Source organism: Schistocerca gregaria, chromosome X, assembly GCF_023897955.1.
Source record: "Schistocerca gregaria isolate iqSchGreg1 chromosome X, iqSchGreg1.2, whole genome shotgun sequence".
Classification (NCBI taxonomy): Eukaryota; Metazoa; Arthropoda; class Insecta; order Orthoptera; family Acrididae; genus Schistocerca; species Schistocerca gregaria.
The window spans coordinates 865,377,464-865,391,687 of NC_064931.1; the positions used below are offsets into that span (position 1 = coordinate 865,377,464).

Consider the following 14,224-nt stretch of genomic DNA (forward strand, 5'->3'; position numbering starts at 1 on the left):
GTCGGGAGCATCTACGGGAAGAGGTATAACGACTGTGAAACTACCACTAGTCGCTAAATGATTGGACGTCCACGACTCTTCACGAACGTGGGGTTCGGAGGCTTGTCCGCATAGCTGGTGATCGGTGGCATCTCTGGTGATAAGGCACAATGCTGGTGCACGCACTATTGTTTCAGAGCACACCGTTCATCGTCCGTTGTTGAACATGGAGTTCTGCATGGGACCATACGTCGTCGAGTGAATAACATGTGCGCTACACTAGGTCGATGGTCGTCACCGAAGTGACTGGCGCAGCCTGACGGGAACAGTAGTACGCTGTGGGAGACATTCTCGCCGGCCGAGCGGTTCTAGCCGCTACAGTCTCGAACGTGGATGTGTGTCATGTCCGTTGGTTAGTTTTAGGGGACTGATGACCTCACAAGTAAGTCCCATAGTGCTCAGAGACATTTGACCCTCTAAGGCTGTTCGCATCAGCGCATCGCAGACTGCAGAAAACGTCTTCACTATGTTGACGACGGTGCAAACCCACACTCCTCTATTTTGCGGAATAACGCTGTCTCTCTCTTTCCTTACGCTTATCTCGCTCGCAGTGTCTGTCCCGACCTTTCCAAAACTTTGCCTCCGTTTTCTTCGTCATTATCAAGTGTTCATATGCAGCGGACGGAGACCTTACTTTCGTGGGACAAGCTTCTTTTTTTATTTGCATTTATGCTACTCAGATCTAGAAAAAGGTATCTTCTAACCGCAATTTTTAGAGTAATTTTAAATTAAAATCAGAAATAGTTGCACGCAGTCTAGATTTCGTACAAGACAAAGCAAAAAGGAAAAAAAAAATTACATATACATGCGGAACCATCTGCTTCTCCGACAAATTCTTGTAGAATTCGAGCAAACCTTTGGTATTTTAAAATAAATCCTTTCGGTGATCATTGGTTAGCAATCGATTAGTTTTAAATGTAAATCGGGAGACGCTCTTTCAGTTGCTATCGAAAAGGCCTTTACAAACACATCATGTATTGGCTAGAAGTTAGTAATTTTCTGTAACAAAAAGAAAACCAAATGCTAATAAATGAAAGCAATGTATAATGTTGCTTTGAAGTAGTAAAAGGCGCTATGTTTTAATAAACAGGTACTGTGGGCTATAGTCTTTAATGTAATGATACACTTGAACATTTATCGGAATCGACTTTTATTTTGTTGTTTGTGATCTACCGGTCTTTACCTGGAATAGGTAGCTAAACTCATTTTCAACTCATTGTAACACTTCGATGTATTTTTCAAAGCGCACTCCTTCCCGTAAAAATGCTGTCAAACAAACCCATGGTACCATACTGAAAAAAGCACTTTTCAAAATGCCGATGCCTTAAGGTGAAATTTATACATCACTTACGTAGCTCAGGAAAGTGTTGCGTACTTTTCTCCGAAAGATTGTTTTTGAGGAGCTGCAGTTCACGTTGGAGATCTTTTATTTTGGAGTTTGACTAAAAAAATTAAGGAGGGCCATAATGTCTCCTAAAAATCCTAAATTAGCTACCCATTCAGGGCCATTCAAAAGTGGCTCCTTTGCCCTCCAAAAGATGAGCCATGGAGTGGCTTCGTCGAAAAACCCAGGAAATTAATTTTCCTTTGCTCAGCGAGCGTATCTCAGCATGGTAGGGGATACCTGTCACATGAAATCAAAACTCCTTTGACCTGACGATGAACGAGCCCGTGAAAACGATACGCACCACTCCGTTCATCACGTTTTCAAGATCGATAACTTTTGCAGAAAGAGCTGTTGGTGTGAAAAACAGTGACGTGATTCCTGTCGTTCCCTCTGGAACATAGGGCCGTCACGAAATTCCTCCACCTGTCTCTTCACTTCATTCCAGGTTTTCCCATCCTCCGTCTCTCGATCGTCCTTTTCCACGTTTTCGAACCTCTTGAGGGTTCCAGTCCAATGCCACCCTTTCAACAGCTCCTTCTGGTTATTCATTTCCCTGGTCACTTGTTTCAGCTTGCTACTCTCCCTCAAGGTGCGTGTATTCCAAAAGCATTTTTTTTTCCTTTTCATGCGAACAAAATTAATGGAGAGAAGTGCAGTAACTTTTTGGTCATTCATTAATTCAGCATCAATTGACTAAAACGCAATTAGACAGCTTTACATTACGCCGTCAACGATATACAGTAGCAGGGTGCCACATTACCCAATCCAATCCCTTTTCCACCAAAACTACGCAGGTCACTGACATCACATTCAGAAATTAAACACACGGGAACGACATAAAATTTCACTTAACAACTGCTAAGAAGTACTCATTCAAGAAACTGGAAGTATCCAAACTACAGTATATAAACTCATACTAAGTAAAGTTATTTTGTCTATCCTCGTCAGAAAACCGAACATGAAATGCTGGGAAGGTAGAGCCAGTATGTAAACTGAAAATCAGCAGCGATCGCATTGGATGATGTCACATTTCTCAGAAGAACGCTACAGCTGCCATACAGGGTGAAACGAATCAGTTTCCATTCTAACAGCGTAGAACAATGTGCAGAGATTTTGTCCATAGGCGTGACTTGCGTTAGTATTATTAGTAACTCATTTATGCTTCCATGTAGCGTTACACACACACACACACACACACACACACCAGTCCACCTTGTTAAACCCGAGAACACAATTTATCCCTTAGGTTGGCTCCACTGCACTTAGGCGTGGTACACACATTTAATGTTTTTAACTCACCTCATTTAAAGTTAAGCATTAATTTTATACCGTCAGAACAATATTTTTAATAATCTGCGATTTTTTCATCCCCTGCAGCGCGGAAACAAAAAGTCCTAGAGAAAAACGAATAATAACTATTTTGTAGGAAATTAAATGTAGCTTGATTTTAAATAAAGTTAATTTTAAATCCCCCACCCCCACCCCAACGCTCATACCCTTCCGGTCAGGATTTTTAGCATGTTGTTCAGGACACACTCTCCTACCGACTGCACGGCATTTTTCCACAATTCGCTTTTTTTGTCTTCGTGGACAGTATACGGCGGGAGAGGCTGTTTGGCGACGTGAGAGCAGCAGCGTGGAAGCGGGCAATCACCTTGAGCGGCTCCGAACAATGCAACACCAAGTGTGAGGACGTGCGCCGCCTCCAAACGATATTGTCCTTGCTCAAGGCGCTCCTTATTACTACCACACTTGAGCTCATTCAGGCCGCAGCGCCCGCCTTACGTAACGTTTATGCGCCATATCGAATGTCAGGGGGGGTTCGCTCTCCACTCCTCAGTAACAGACCTGTCGCAATCGGAAGTTTTCAGTTTTCGTGAGGTACGTTAAACATTTTCACTCTAACCGAACGCAGATCCTACGAGATCGACGTTCCTGCACGACATGTGATAAAAGGTAGCATATTATACCCAGTAAGCCAGCTACTACAGGCCTTCCGAAATATACCCAGAACGATTAAATATATGGTGTACCGAATTTCCTCACGTACGTAATAATGTTTATAGCTGCCGAACAATGACACCGACATTTTTATTTTATTTTTTTTTTTACTAGTGCCATACACTTCTTTCTGTGGCACTCCAACGACATTTCAAAGAAGACTTCAATCACATAACACGAAATGAACTTCATCAAATAGTAATAAGACAATAGCGCCTCTTCTCCTGACAGACGGACAATAGCGTGCGGTTTTTGTAAACACCAGTCGAAGAACTGTAATTTCCTGAAAAAACGAGGCATTTATATAGCCAATTTAACATTGTCGAGATATGGCGGTACGACTTCCCTTAAGACCTCTGAACTGTGTAAATTATACCTTAGCATTGTGCATTTCCGTTAGTGTTTCCCGTACTTCGACAAACGCGAGTTTGGGGACTGTTTCTGAACGTGGAAGTCCATGGTAAGCTGTCCTCTTTCAGACAACACACAAAATTATGTGGCGTATTGAACTTTAAAATTTCATTGTCAGGGTGTAAATGAAGTCCTATACTACTTGGCAGAGCGTAGGGTAACGACGCACCGTACTAGGCAAGGTCCTAATGGAGGGGTTTGCCGTTGCCTTCCTCAGACCGTAAATGGGGATGAATGATGATGATGAAGGCGACACAGCAACACCCAGTCATTTCGGGACAGGTGAAAATCCCGGACCCCGCCGGGAATCGAACCTGGGACCCCGTGCTCGGGAAGCAAAACAACGAGCTGCGGACCTAATATATTTAGAACATTGTTAATACTACGGCAGCAATTTTTATGCCCTTCGTCATCTAGTCTCCTATAACTTAAACAATTGGGAAAAGATTAGAACGGTTCTCGTGAAAATGAAGGCAGTAAGCAGCAGATGGTATTTACTCCACTCATTTGTAAAGTGTGTTTAAAATTACTTGATAGTTGACGCCCGTTACGTAGACCTACAGTGTTGCCTTTTCGGCTACCACCCGGTTAAGGTGACACGCAAGCACGGCGGGTCACTCTCCAAGTGCTGAAATGCTGTTCATTTAATGTTTGAAGCTGCTGCCGTCAGGTAAGGCGCAACGCGAGATGCTCTGTCCACAGCTGATTTTAAAAGACCGAAGTGGCCGAGCGGCTCTAGGCGCTACACTCTGGAACCGCGCGACCCTGCCTCGGGCTTGAGTGTTTGTGATGTCCTTAGGTTAGTTAGTTCTAAGTTCTAGGGGACTGATCACCACAGTAGTTAAGTCCCATAGTGCTCACAGCCATTTGAACTGAACTGCGCCGGACGACGCGTTTGACAGCCCTGCATTAACAATTGTGTCCTAACCTAACCACAACCTCTTGATGTGCAATGTATCCAAGAAAACGGCGGTCAGCAACCTGCGGCACAACTACTAATCACGGCGTAATACCAGCTGGCCTACAAGAGCAAAGTCAAGACAGAAAAAGTTTAGTTGCGGCGCTAAAAGCGAATTTTAACTTCTCGCTTTAGCTACGCGACTTGACGCGATACCGATCGATGAGCTGTCCTCGTTGGAAGTGATGTACAGGTTACAGGCGACACAGATTCCATAAGAAAAAAATGATAGGAAGAAAAATAAGAGCAAATAAAAAAAGTCAAGATGACGAAAATGATGTAACAAAAGATTAAAAGTAAAACATTTATTAAAACTACCTAACTGAATATAATAAGTCATTTTGGTAAAGATTTTTAAAAAAAGGAAAAATGTTGTCGCCTGGCATTTTTCGAACACCGCGGCATCCGGCATTGTGAACTGTGACGTCACCACCACGCTACGGAAGACTTTCGCATTCTGCTAATATATTTATTTATCTAGAGAACCAGTTGCAACGATAATTTTCTATCTTCAAAAAATTACATATGAAGTTTACCTACTGTAGGCCGATCTCTGTAATGGCGATTGAATAAGTGAAGGCGAATCGTGTGTCTTGTGCGGAAGAATGCAGTAGTCTTCGGCTAGTGCTGTGCGCGAAATGTGCGTATTTTGTGTGTGTGTGTGAAAAAATGCGAGGTAAAAGGGCCGGTCTCAGGACTCGGGATCCAGACGCACCAAGGAAGGGAAAAAATAAGAAAGAAAGAAAACGAGGCACGTAATTGGAAATGAATTGACCATTTGACAACGACGAACAGTTCACGAGCGCCGCTGAACGCCTCTGATTGGAGGAAGCACCTCCAACATGTGAAGAGTCAAACAACACAGGATTCTACTGCTATTGCAGTGCACATACCATAAAGTACCTCTACAGCTTCTGGTGCTTTAATTTGAACGGGCGTTACAATCATTCAGATCACTGTCATTTTTGTGCCCCATACTCAAACTGTTGTGAAACCAAGTGTAACGAAACAGTGTGCTGTCGTCGATGGTACAAGAAATTACCTGTGAAATGAAGTGTAGTGAAGCAATGTGCTCTCGCCGATGCTACAAGAAATTACTTGTGTATTCGAATAGCTCCGGCGACCATAATTTGGCTTTTTGGTCAATTCCAGAACATTGGAATCTAGATCTGTATCTGTTATTATACAGGGCTTCTATAAACGATTCATTCATTTCCAAAGTTATACACATGAACAAAACCGTATACTCAACGAATTTGCATTGTGTTTACCAGTTAGCGTTATGAATGCGGTGCCTTTCCAGAATGACGACAAATCAAGAAAAGAATTGTTGTGTGTTGAAATACTGTATACGAATTGTTTATCTGTACAGAAGCGCAGTGTGTATTCAGAAGAAAAAAATGGTTCAAATGGCTCTGAGCACTGTGGGGCTCAACTGCTGGGGTCATAAGTCCCCTAGAACTTAGAACTACTTAAACCTAACCAACGTAAGGACAACACACACATCCATGCCTGAGGCAGGATTCGAACCTGCGACCGTAGCGGTCGCGCGGTTCCAGACTGTAGCGCCTAGAACCGCTCGGGCACTCCGGCCTGCGCATTCAGAAGAATTATGGAGAAAAAAACACCGTGTAAGTAGAGCATTGTACGTTGGTATCGACAACTTTGGGACACTGGTTGCCGAGTAAAGTACCGGCCGATCAAGTGCGCCGGAAGGTGAGGTAAAGTTTCATACTTAGTCAAAAAAATGAACTATCCGTGCAAGCCGCGAACTGGGAATACCGCAGCAAACTGTGTTCAAGATTCTGCGACGGCAGTTGCATTTCGAACCGTACCGTTTGCTGCTCGTGCATCAATTAGAGCCGGAAATTTATGGCCTGCGCCTTCAGTTTTGTATCACAATGCAGGAAGCAGTTGAGGATGAACATTTCGCCTCCAAGCTGATACTTAGCGTCGAAGCAACGTTCCGCTTATCTGAAAAGGTTAATCGCCACAATGCGAGTAAGTGGGACACAGAACATCCTCATGAAACTGTGGTGCATGAACGGAGATTTGACGAAGGTCAATGTTTTTGGAGCAACGTCAGAGACGAAGCTGTCTGGCCCGTTTGTCTTCAATCAGAAGACTGTGACTTACCTCTTACCTTGATATATCGCAAGTGTGGCAGTTTCCGCAAATGATGCTGATTACGAGAATTTCACCTTCCAACAAGACAGGACACTCCATCATTGGTGCACAGATGTTCGTCACTACCTAAACAACAATCTTCCACATCATTGGATTGGTGGTGAAGATGACGTGGTTCTGTTTTGTTGGCTTTCCAAGACGCATGACCTAACGCCTGGTGACTCTCCCTTTGAGGGTACAGTAACGGCCGTGTTTACGTATTCCCACTGCCACAGCTCAGAGAGCGGGTTCAAATGGTTCAAATGGCTCTGAGCACTATAGGACTTAACATCTGAGGTCATCAGTCTCCTAGACTTAGAACTACTTAAACCTAACTAACCTAAGGACATGACACACATCCATGCCCGAGGCAGGACTCGAACCTGCGACCGTAGCGGTCACGCGGCTCCAGACTGTAGAGCCTAGAACCGCTCGGTCACCCCGGCCGGCTCAGAGAACGTATCAGTGATGCTGTGATCACCATTGACAGGATGTTGTTACATAAGGTACGGAACGAACTTGACTATCGCTTGGATATGTGTCGTGTGACCAGAGGTAAAGAAGGAAGGAAGATTGGGTTTAACGTCTCCTCGACATCGCGGTCATTAGAGACGGGGCACAAGTTCGGATTATTTCAAGGATGAGCGAGGAAATCGGCCGCGCCCTTTACAACAAACATCCTGTCATTTGCCTGGAGTGATTTAGGGAAATCACGGAAAACCTAAATCTGGATGGCTGGACGCGGGTTTGAACCATCGTCCTCCCGAATGCGAGTTCAGTGTTCTAACCAGTGCACCACCTCGTTCGATGTGACCAGAGGGCCACTCATAGAACATTTGTAGGGTGCAAAATGCAACATGGTGAGTTTACGGTTGTCCATGTACCAGTCAAATTTGTAAATGTAACACCTTGGAAACGATTGAATCATTTATAGTAGCCCTGCTTTTTTAATACTCTACTTATGTTTGTGAGGTGGTAAGTAGCAGAGACTTCATATTACACCAAGGATTCAAGCTCCTTCCCCTTCCAATCACAGATGGGGGAGCGCAAACGATAAAGGCTTTTATGTCTTTGTACGAGCTGTTATTGCTGTTCTCCAGTAAAGAGAGTTTTGATACAGCTCTCCAAGGTAATATATCCTCTACGAGTCTTTTAGTAGTTACTGCAACCTACATCCATTGGAACCTGCTTACTGTATTTAGACCTTGATCTACGTCTAAAATTTTTAGCTCCCACTCTTTTCCCTATTACCATGTTCTTTATTTTTTGATGCCTCCGGATGTGTCTGATCATCTAGTCCTTCCCTTTTCACCTCTTATCAGATGTACCCACCGAGTCTTCAGCATCCTTTTGTAGCATCACGTTTCAAGAGCTTCTATTGTCTTGCCATCTAATGTTTGCTACTTTCATTTTCTCATTTCCCTCAGCATCGCCTGATTTTATTCGTCTACGTTCCACTAGCAGAGCCCTTTGCTGTCTCTGATAGTGTGACACAATTATCGACAGACCTTCAAACTTTTATTTCTGCTCTCTGATCTTTAATCCATTTTCCAAATTTCTCCTCTTCACTTTACTTCTTATTGTTTGGCATTGGTGGCTGGGACACTCCGAGGGTTCACTTCAGCCGCCTGATCGGGAAGAGTTTTTTCCCCTGCACGATCAATCGCACCTTTGCTTAGTAGATTTTTGTCTTTAAGTGTAGTCCTATCTGTTGAGTGTAACATGTGTATTCGGAGTCGTGTGATGCCATGATTGAGTTGTGTGGTGAAGAAAGAAGGGACAGGGTGAAACACGGCGCCAACACATGGCCTACTCCTCTTGACTAACGCAAAGTTTCGCCTGCCGCGAAAATACTGACGATGAAAATTCCTTCCGCTATTTCAACTGCAGCCTGGGAGTCGAGCGTTCGTGACATAGCTGCGGAGCCGGGCAACTCTATGTGCAGATCGAACAACAATGCGTGTATGCTACCAACTTGTGTTCACTCCCATCGCAACTACCGTACTGTCTCTCTTCCATGTCCTAGGATGATTAGGCCTATAATTACTTTAGTGCGGATTTTGTGGAAGTTGCAAGTGCGGGTTATGTTTTATACAAAATCATCAACGTTGCCAGTAGCTGTTCCTAAATCTCAATGTCAGTAAACTCATTTTATTTTTACGGTTTTACGGAAGTGATACTTGAATGGAATAAGAATATTCCTATAGCCTGATCACACATACAAAAGTTGCTTACAAGATCACTATTGATCATACTATGCAGACTGTGAGGCCGGCCTCAATATCCTTGACAACACTGATTCTATGGGTACAGGCAAGTTACAGTGCTCACCACTTCGTCTCCTACTACGGGAGACATCCAAAGCTAGACTGAAAATGCGGAGTTAGTTAATTTCAATTTTTATCCGAAGGCTTGTTTCGACAAGCTAACCGTAGGTTACATTTGAAAATGAGCTAATCAGACGTAATGACCTATGTAGATGTCTCCTGCAGTAGGAGATGAAGCGAGGAGCACTGAAACATGCCTCGGATAAAGGCCCAGTGCCCATAAAATCAGTGTCACAGAAGACCAGTATTAACATTGTCTATGATTAATAATATTGAGTAAATGCAGTGATGTTACATGTGAAATACCTATGTCTTGAATGTCATGATGGACAAGGGTGCCCATACGATAGCCTGTCTGGAGATTCTAGACCAGGGGGTTTCGAGTATTTTTAAAATTTTTGAAGACGAATAATGACCTGCAAGTAGCCATAAAAACTTCCCAGTTCCGACCATGTTAAAAACCTGGGTAATACCGACTTTTAAATAACTTTCTTTAAAGTAAAATTCCTGACTACACTACATATGTTCCTCTCCCTTGTCCTCAGGAATGTGCGCGCTTGCACGGCGAGGATGTTTCAGTGAGACTTCCTGACATTGACCTCAGCAAAATTTTGTGTCATAATTGTGTTCCATATTCATTGTGGATTTCAGTTCCATGTCTTCATTTCATTGGAATAAAAAGACAGGCCTTCAAATAGTCACCACATTGATACTCACAATAAAGCTCCACAGTATCGTCCGATGGGATTATTCCACGCTTCCATTATAACTGAGAAATGCACCATTTTAAGAAAACAGTTCTGTTTTCCTATACTTTGAAAACATGTAAATCCCAGTTTCATGAGGTGTTTGAATAGCGGTGCAAACATGGCAGACCATTTTTCCACAAGAGCTGAAACCAGAGAAGGTAATGATGTTGAGGTCGATGATTGAACTCATTTCAAAAGTGTTCCATTGGGTTGAGGTCGGGACTCTTGGCATGTCAGTCCATTTCAGGAATGTTACTGTCCGCCAATCATTGCCTCACAGATGCTGCTTTATGATAGGGTGCGTTATCATTTGCTGTATGCACTACATAAGGCTGTAAAACGTGTTCGTACCCTTCTGCACTTAGTGTTTTGTTAAGCACAACAAGGGGATCACACCGTAACCATGAAAGTCATCCCCATACCATTACACCATCCCATCTGTACTTCACAATTGGCACTACACATGATGACACGGAACGTTCTCTAGGGATCCGCCAAACTCAAACACTCCCATCGGATTTCCACAAAGTGTAGTGTTGATTCGTCGCGCCATATCACTCGTTTCGTCATCCAGTCTTTACATTGCCTCAAGTGTTGCTTAGCATTGCCGTAAGAAATGTGTGGCTTATGAGGTTCTGCTCGACAATTAAACCCCATTCTTTTAACTCGCTTAGTACAGTCAGTGTAATAACTGGAACGCTGGTAGCACTGTGGAACTCGTAATTCTTTCCTCTGAATGTATGTGATTTTTGACAGCCGCCTTCAGCGGTCCCTGTCAGTCAGTATAAGAGGCCTTGGTTTAGCTGTGGTTGTTGACATTGGCAGCTTCAGAAGGCTTGAAATGCCCCTAACGAATTTGTTACTCAGGTGACGTTCATTGAACAGTCACGTTTGAAGTCACTGCGCTATCCTGGCCGACCCCCTTCTGATGTTCCTGCTTCTCTTCTGACTACACGATACTCCCCACCTGCTCTTATACTGGTGAGCCCACATCTCGTGACATCTGAGGGTCAATTATGCATTACACAGAGGTGTTATGATACTTCTGATCAGATAGTGTGTTTACTGTTGGTAAACCTCCAACTGACTTCTGATTTCTCCGATATTTCTATCATCGTCATCCTACGAGATGTATGTGGGAATATTTCGCTCTAGCAGTTTCAATAGTAAACCTCTCAATGATGTGCAATGCCTCTCCTGTAGCGTCTGCCACTGAACACTGATCAGGATATATGCGAGACTCTCCCACTTGAGAAATGAACCTGTGATGTACGTGCTGATCTTCGTTAGACCTTCTCTCTCTGTTCTACTAATCCTACCTGAGCAGGCTTTCTCTTGAGAAAAAAAGAAATTTAGAGACTGTTCACAACGAATTCGACGGCACACAGCTTAAGATCGCAGGGAAGTAAAAATAAAGAGGACATCCCAGTCAGACTTGTTGTGAACTCCACAGGTAGCCTAGTGCATAAGGTGTGCATTGCCAATACGACCAATAAAATGTATGCATTAATAATTAGTTGCTAATGTAGACATATACCTGTACACAAAAAGTAGCTTTTTCCTGTTATATTTCATCAAAAAGAGTTCTGCTTTCAGCAAAAGTCTATATTTTAATGTACGATGATGCAGTCAGTGGTTTACACATCTCCAGGTGTTACGTTCCTGACTGCGATGGCAGCCCTGTGGGGGCAGATTTCAGTCCCCACTGGTTGCAGAACGCAGTGCCAGTGGACACCCGTGGAGACCTGCTGAAGCCTGCACACTGCCGACGTTATATTCGCAACAGTTCTGTGGTAGCTGACATCTTCAACAGCACGTGCCCTGCTTTGCTCTTCACCAACACCACGGAGCGGTGTGATGAATGGGTGTATGAAGGATTTGAAACATCCATCCAGAGTGAGGTAACAAAAACATACATCTGGTGTCCAGTTGTAGTCCAGTAATTAAATTTAATATAACACTCACCTCTTACAGTAAATCAAATAAGAATTAGGAAATTTATCTAAATAGAGATTTGCTCTGTGGGTATTCCTCTAACTAAACAGGTGATAGTATGAGAGGGGAAAAAAGACGTAAATTAATACTTGGTAGAAAATAACGAAAAAAAAACCAAAATGTTGAATTCAGTGTTCAAATGCTCATTCGTAAAAGAAAATAAAGTAATGTTGCATCTTTCAGTAGCCGTGGTGCTCCAGAGATGGCTGACTGTAATCAGTACTGGTGGTGAAACTTTCTGGCAGATTAAAACTGTGTGCCGGACTGAGACTCGAATTCGGGACGGAGTTCGGGTCTCGGTTCGGCACACAGTTTTAATCTGCCAGGAAGTTTCGTATTGGCGCACACTCAGCTGCAGAGTGAAAATTTCATTCTGGAGTACTGGTGGTGTTAGAAAGTAGCTTAAATCACTAAAACTCAGCAGGACCTCAGGGACTGACTGACTACCTGTCGAGTTCTGTACAGAATCTGCGCGTAAATTAGTTCTGCTCTTGAGCATAATTTAGCACAGGTTTCTTGAGCAGAGACATTCTCTGCTTCATTGGGAAAGGGGATAGATTAAACCCATCTACAAAACAGAAAGTGGGATTGTTCCACAGAACTACCATCATACATCATTCCCATCTATTTGTAGTAGAATCCAATAACATATACAGATTAAAAACAGTATTATGTACATTAAATAAAATAATCTGTACATGGGTATCAGTTTGCATATTGAGAACATTGATTATGTGATACTGAACATGTGCTATTGACATGACATGTGACTGAAAGTTGTCAGCAGACACTGAGGTAATGTCTGGCAAGACCCAAGAGACTGTAGCAGTACTGCTGCTGTTCTTGTTATACATTAATGACTTTGCACATTTATATAGATGACTTTGCACATTAATATTAGTTTCAGTCTCAGGCTTTTGGCAGATGATGCAGTTATCTGTGAGGATCTGCCATCTGGTGAAAATTGGGTTTTGACAAAATACCAGCCTGGAGCTAAGCTTTGCAACTAATTTTCAGTGTAGACGAGTGTAAAGTGTATGCTTCATGGAATATAAACAGATGATACCCTTTGACTATTGGACTATTGGATTAGTGAGATAGAGTTAATGTCAATTGTGCTGTGCAAATATTTGGGAATAACAATGTGTGGGGAGCATTTACAGACTTGATTGTGTCATGAAAGAATGTGCTCATGACAGATACGTAAACAAAAAGCTGTATATCTTACAAGAACCTACTTACAAGATTATAAAGCGGAAATTTATTCAGTGCCCGATGTATCTATCCTATGGGGTTCATGCAGATCCCATCAAGCCAGTGATTCTTCCTGCAGTCCATAATGGCATGAAACAGAAAGAAACCTTAACATAAGGCACAAAAAAGATATTTCCTCTGCTACACTTTTACAGTGGTTTACATTGTATTTGTGTGTTGTAGTATGTGCAATTATGATATGAAAACATTATCTAAACATATATATAATCATTCTTGATAGTTTCCAAGCAACAATTACCTTAAACCGCTCAAATGTGAATTATGTAGACAGTTCATGTTAAAAAATGCTACTGCTAATTTAAACTCAGTTGCAAGATCCAGCAGATACATCCCGTATTTCCTATCAGAGTTAGTATGTAGACACACACTCATTCCTGGCAGTTTAGAATCTTAATTTTGGAAACTTTTGAGGGTACACAATATGCTTACATTATGTTATTACTGTGGGAGCAACAGTGATGATTATAAGTAGGCCTCCATTTAACAATATGTAGGTAACTATTACCTGTTACTATTTCCATTGGACATATCTGAATGTTTAGCCACCAGGAAAAGATAAAAAATTGCCACAAGATACATCAGGAGAGGCAGGAGTTTTCTCAGTATACATGAATTTCTGTAACTCTTATCTTATTTTAGAACTGAATTGCAAACTGACTGTAGAAAATCATCTTTAATCTGATTGAAAACTTGTCTTCAAATTAAATAAGTAACATTGTTTCTTATTGTGTAACAGCTGTGCCAACTAATTTTATTATATATTTTTTCCAGTGGGATATAACATGTGATGAAGAATTGTGGAAACTTGGAATGGTTGGCACTGTCAATAATTTTGGTTATCTGTTGGGCCTACCAGTATTTGGTTATATCTCAGACAGGTACAAGTTCCCAGACAATGCTCTTGAAATACTGAATT

At 42.4% G+C, this 14,224-nt stretch overlaps 1 protein-coding gene across 2 annotated transcripts in view; it reads left to right on the forward strand.

Moving 5' to 3' along the window:
* Nucleotides 1-14,224, forward strand: part of LOC126297873 (organic cation transporter protein-like) — a 475,107-nt gene that overhangs the window by 402,555 nt on the left and 58,328 nt on the right. For both annotated transcript variants that reach the window (XM_049989164.1, XM_049989165.1), the window contains 2 exons: nucleotides 11,690-11,939; nucleotides 14,080-14,186. In XM_049989164.1, coding sequence (XP_049845121.1) covers nucleotides 11,690-11,939; nucleotides 14,080-14,186 — 357 coding nt within the window. The remainder of the gene's footprint in view (nucleotides 1-11,689; nucleotides 11,940-14,079; nucleotides 14,187-14,224) is intronic.